At 35.4% G+C, this 3920-nt stretch overlaps 1 protein-coding gene across 6 annotated transcripts in view; it reads left to right on the plus strand.

Moving 5' to 3' along the window:
* The window catches only part of DTL (denticleless E3 ubiquitin protein ligase homolog), a 75697-nt gene that overhangs the window by 39960 nt on the left and 31817 nt on the right, over nt 1-3920 (plus strand). For 2 of the 6 annotated variants that reach the window (XR_007411807.1, XR_007411806.1), the window contains exons 15-16: nt 887-996; nt 1099-1197. Coding sequence is in view for 3 of the 6 variants with exons in the window: in XM_049112082.1 (XP_048968039.1) it covers nt 887-985 (99 nt within the window). In the remaining 3 variants the exon portion in view is untranslated. Of the gene's footprint in view, nt 1-886; nt 997-1073; nt 2943-3920 lie in introns of those variants that run through there. The other 4 variants (XR_007411808.1, XM_049112082.1, XM_049112083.1 and 1 more) reach the window with 4 other exon arrangements.

Below are 3920 nucleotides of genomic sequence, written 5' to 3' on the forward strand. Positions count from 1 at the left end.
AGAAAGCAAGTGACTCATTATTAAGTGGTGGAGGGGGAAGTAGCTGTGAGCATTGGGTGAGTATGGGCACCCGTCAAAAGAAGTAGAAAGCTTCAGGTAATCAGTTTGCAAGCTAAGGTGAGATGGGTTAAGGAAGGTTCTGCTGTGCTTCATAGTAGCTCTTGCTCTGTGTTAAGGAGAAGGTGGTAGAATGATTAAAATCCAATCCAAGAATCTAAAGGGCAGAAGGTGGAGATAACATCAGGCCAGTTCTAGTTTAATAAGTGTTCATATCCCCCTCCTACTATCATGAAGCCATGAATTATCCCATAATTGTAGGGAAAATAAATTAGAAATATTTTAAGGATTACTTTGAACACAAACTCCCAACCAAGACCTTGCTACAGAACATGAAAAAAAGAAAGATAAGAAAAGAAAAGAAAAGAGAAAACCCAAATATAAGGAGTCTTTCTTTTCTTCTCAAAATTATCACTGTATCTGTTTTTGCCCCTAACCAAAATTCTTATTTTTTTTTGTAGAGGAATGAGTCTCAGCTGTGTGTTAGCAGAAAAATAACTTCAATGAATAATTGTTTTCACTAATGTGTAAATTTTAAAGGCTTTTAAAAATAAGTGTGCTGGCCTCATATATTTCTGGTTTTATAATTTCAGTCTTTGAAGCTAAAGTTTCTTTAAAAGAATTTTCTTATGTGCATGATGATAGTAGATTTCTTCAGAAAAGAGTAACAGCTGCCATTTGAATCGCTATCCTATTTGTAAATTTGGAGTGGTGATTTACTCCTTTACTCCCTTATTTCAAAGAGGAGGATTATTATAACCTTTGATTCCTAGTAGGAGGTTTAACTTTATCTTAGAAAATCTCTGAAGTCTACACTTTCTTTTTCTAGGTCACTATTACTCCCAGCTCCATGAGGAAAATCTGTACATACTTCCATAGAAAATCCCAAGATGACTACTGCAGTCCTGAACAGTCAACAGAATTATAGATCTAATCTGAGTGAGTTAACTGAACTTTGGCCCATTAAAACAAGACAAAAAATGCAGCAGAGTGATTCTATAACTCTGATGTTTAAGAAAGTTACCGTTTTTTCATTTTCAGAGAAAATCCATTCAACTCTGAAGTTTACCTACTCTGGTTCTTCTACCATAGCTTATATGCAGCTTCCTCGGGATGAATGCTGTGTTTAAATTCCATAAAGTAAGTTTGTCACTCTGTAACTTTTTGAACAAGTAGTCTTCACTTTTTAAACTATGCCTCTTCCCTATGATAATGACATCCCAGCTCATAGAGGCAAAGGCAAGACTTGTCTCTTGCTATTCTGAGACTGTAGGTGCACAGTGGAAAGTATCTGCTGGTCATGACAGGGGGCCTGTCTGTGAAGGCCAATTGCTGAAGAAGTCTTCTGCTGAGGAGCCCTAAATCTGTGCTGCCTCAAACAAATATAGTTTCATTTAAAGTTTATATAATCTTTTCACTACACTTTTGGATTTTCTTTTGTTTTGTTTTTTTAGCGTATGTAAAAATGTGACCAGATAAGTACATTTATCTTGATTCAGTGTTCAGTGTTAAAAATACAGTCTCTTAAGTTAAAATCATCTTTATTTTAAGAGCAGTTGATCAATGTCAACCCCTTTGGAGAAACTAGGAGAACAACACTAGAAACCTTTACTTGTCTTTTTTCCCCAAAATATATCTCCCATATGAGACTTAAGGTTCTTCTCTTTATACTAAGCAATTTATTATGGTACCAACCCAACATCATGTTCTATAAGAGGTTACAATTTTTGCCATTTACTAGACAAAGATACTCATAAAATCAGTAGTCAGACATTAAAGTTGGGGTTTGAATTCAACTTGAATTCAGTTCTCTAGGGGCTGCAACTTTTTAAGAATATAAGTCATCAGATTTTAAGAAAAAAATAATGATATCTTATTGATACTTTTATAAAAGAACATAACTCTGAACTAAAAATCCAGAACCCAAAAAATAATTCTTGGCTTTAATTTGATTTTTTTTGGATTCTCTTCATATACATGAAAAATAACCCGCTAGCATAGCCCTGAGCTGAAAAGTCATGGAAATTTCTCTAAATATCTAATATAGAAGGTGTTTAGATTGATTCTAAGTTAATAATGTGTAAAATATCTTGAACATCTTCTCTTTAATCAGCAGTTACATATCAATCGTCTTGAAATGAACTGTTGTTTTTTATTTTTCCCCTTTATAACCTCATAGACACAGCTTCATGTACTTTCTATGTACTGTGTCTTTGGGAGGGAAATCCCCTAGCAATCATGAAACTTGATTTATTTTATCCATATCCCTGAGGAGTATGTAGATTTTATTCATATTCTTGTCATAATTTAAAAATCTGTTTTTAATGACAAATTTTAATTCCTTTGATTACTGTAAGTTAAGCTTGTACCAACCAGAACTATGTGTGTGGATTAAAAATGGATTCTCTATGGTTTTATCCAAGGAGAAAAATAAATAAAGAGAAGCCACAAAATTGTTGTTTTTGAAACAAAGCACTCTATAGCATTAACTGAATATTTAGAAACTCTACTTATAATTAGTGTTTGATTTTTTTTTTTTTAATGATAGGCTGTGGAAAGATGTTATTTAATGACCACATCTTCTAATAATGCTACCTATCTTTTTGCTTTGAAAGCCAATGAGGGGAGAAAAAAGGATAACTAAAGTAGATCAGTATATTCTTTGTATCCTTGAACATCTAACAGCTCTACTGAGTAAAATTGGGGTAAATGTGGCTGACAGAAACTGTGTTGAGAGTTTACCGGCTGTAACATGTCCCACTTGGAAAACTGGTACCTCAAATGGGTGCCAAAGGTCAAATGTAATGAGATAATAATTATCCCTGCCTCTGTCAGTGTCAGACTTTGAACTGATCCTGAATAATAAAGCTTTTTACCTTATCTGATATCCTTTTCTGAGCTTTTTGCATTAACCTAGAAGCAATTGACACTAAAGAACTATAGTAGTAATCAAGAATCCTTTCCACTTGCTCAGTGAATAAAATTTGTTTATTCCCAAGGATATGATCGGTTCAGGCTGAAAGAGGTTTTAATAAAATACTTCTTGCTTGGTCAGACCTTGAGTGTTTAAGATGGCTTGGATTACTTGATGAAGTAGGGTGGAGTGATGTAGTTCTTTTTCTAAACAAGTATTTCCAGCCCAAGCTTTTCCATTTGAATACACTCCAAGCATTATTGCTACAGTGCTGTATTAGAGTTTCCTTTGGCTGTTTCAACACAGGCCCTTAATTTACTTTTGTGAGGGTTGACTAATTAGTCCTTTAAAATGTTTCCTTTAATCTGGGCTACACATCTAACTGATGATAAATCAAAACCATCTGTAGCTACCCCTGTCAGACTGACAGAGGGAGAGTTCAGCTCACCACCCCATCTCCAGCCCTAAGAGCTTAAAACGTCACTAAGACTTTTGGAACACCCTGTATAAGAATCATTTTTAAAAATCTCAACTGTGCAATATGGACGTCTGGAGATAACTTCTTAAAGTTTGTGTGTGTGTGTTGCTTTACCCGCCCCCACCCCCAGCTTCAAATTAACCTATGGCCATGACCTTGTATAGGTCATATATCAGGTCAACACATGCTTTTTGAGACCTATCATAGCAGATTAAACTGCTGCTCTCAGGTCTGTTTTTCTGCTTTTCCTAGTCCCAAGAGGGTCTGGACTTCCTTTCATACTGCTCTGAGTCTCATAGAATCCTTTCCACAACTAGGCAGTGTGCACAGCATTTTAAAGATGAGCATTAGAAGAGAGACTGAGGATGTTGTGCTGGAGAAACTGAGCTATTGTCCTTCTTATGGCAATTACAGAGCTGACTTGGGGGCCCAGTGAGCTCTTGCTCATCAAGTCTCACTACTTCTCAACAG

The sequence above is a fragment of the Canis lupus genome, chromosome 7 (assembly GCF_003254725.2).
Source record: "Canis lupus dingo isolate Sandy chromosome 7, ASM325472v2, whole genome shotgun sequence".
In the NCBI taxonomy this organism is placed as follows: domain Eukaryota; kingdom Metazoa; phylum Chordata; class Mammalia; order Carnivora; family Canidae; genus Canis; species Canis lupus.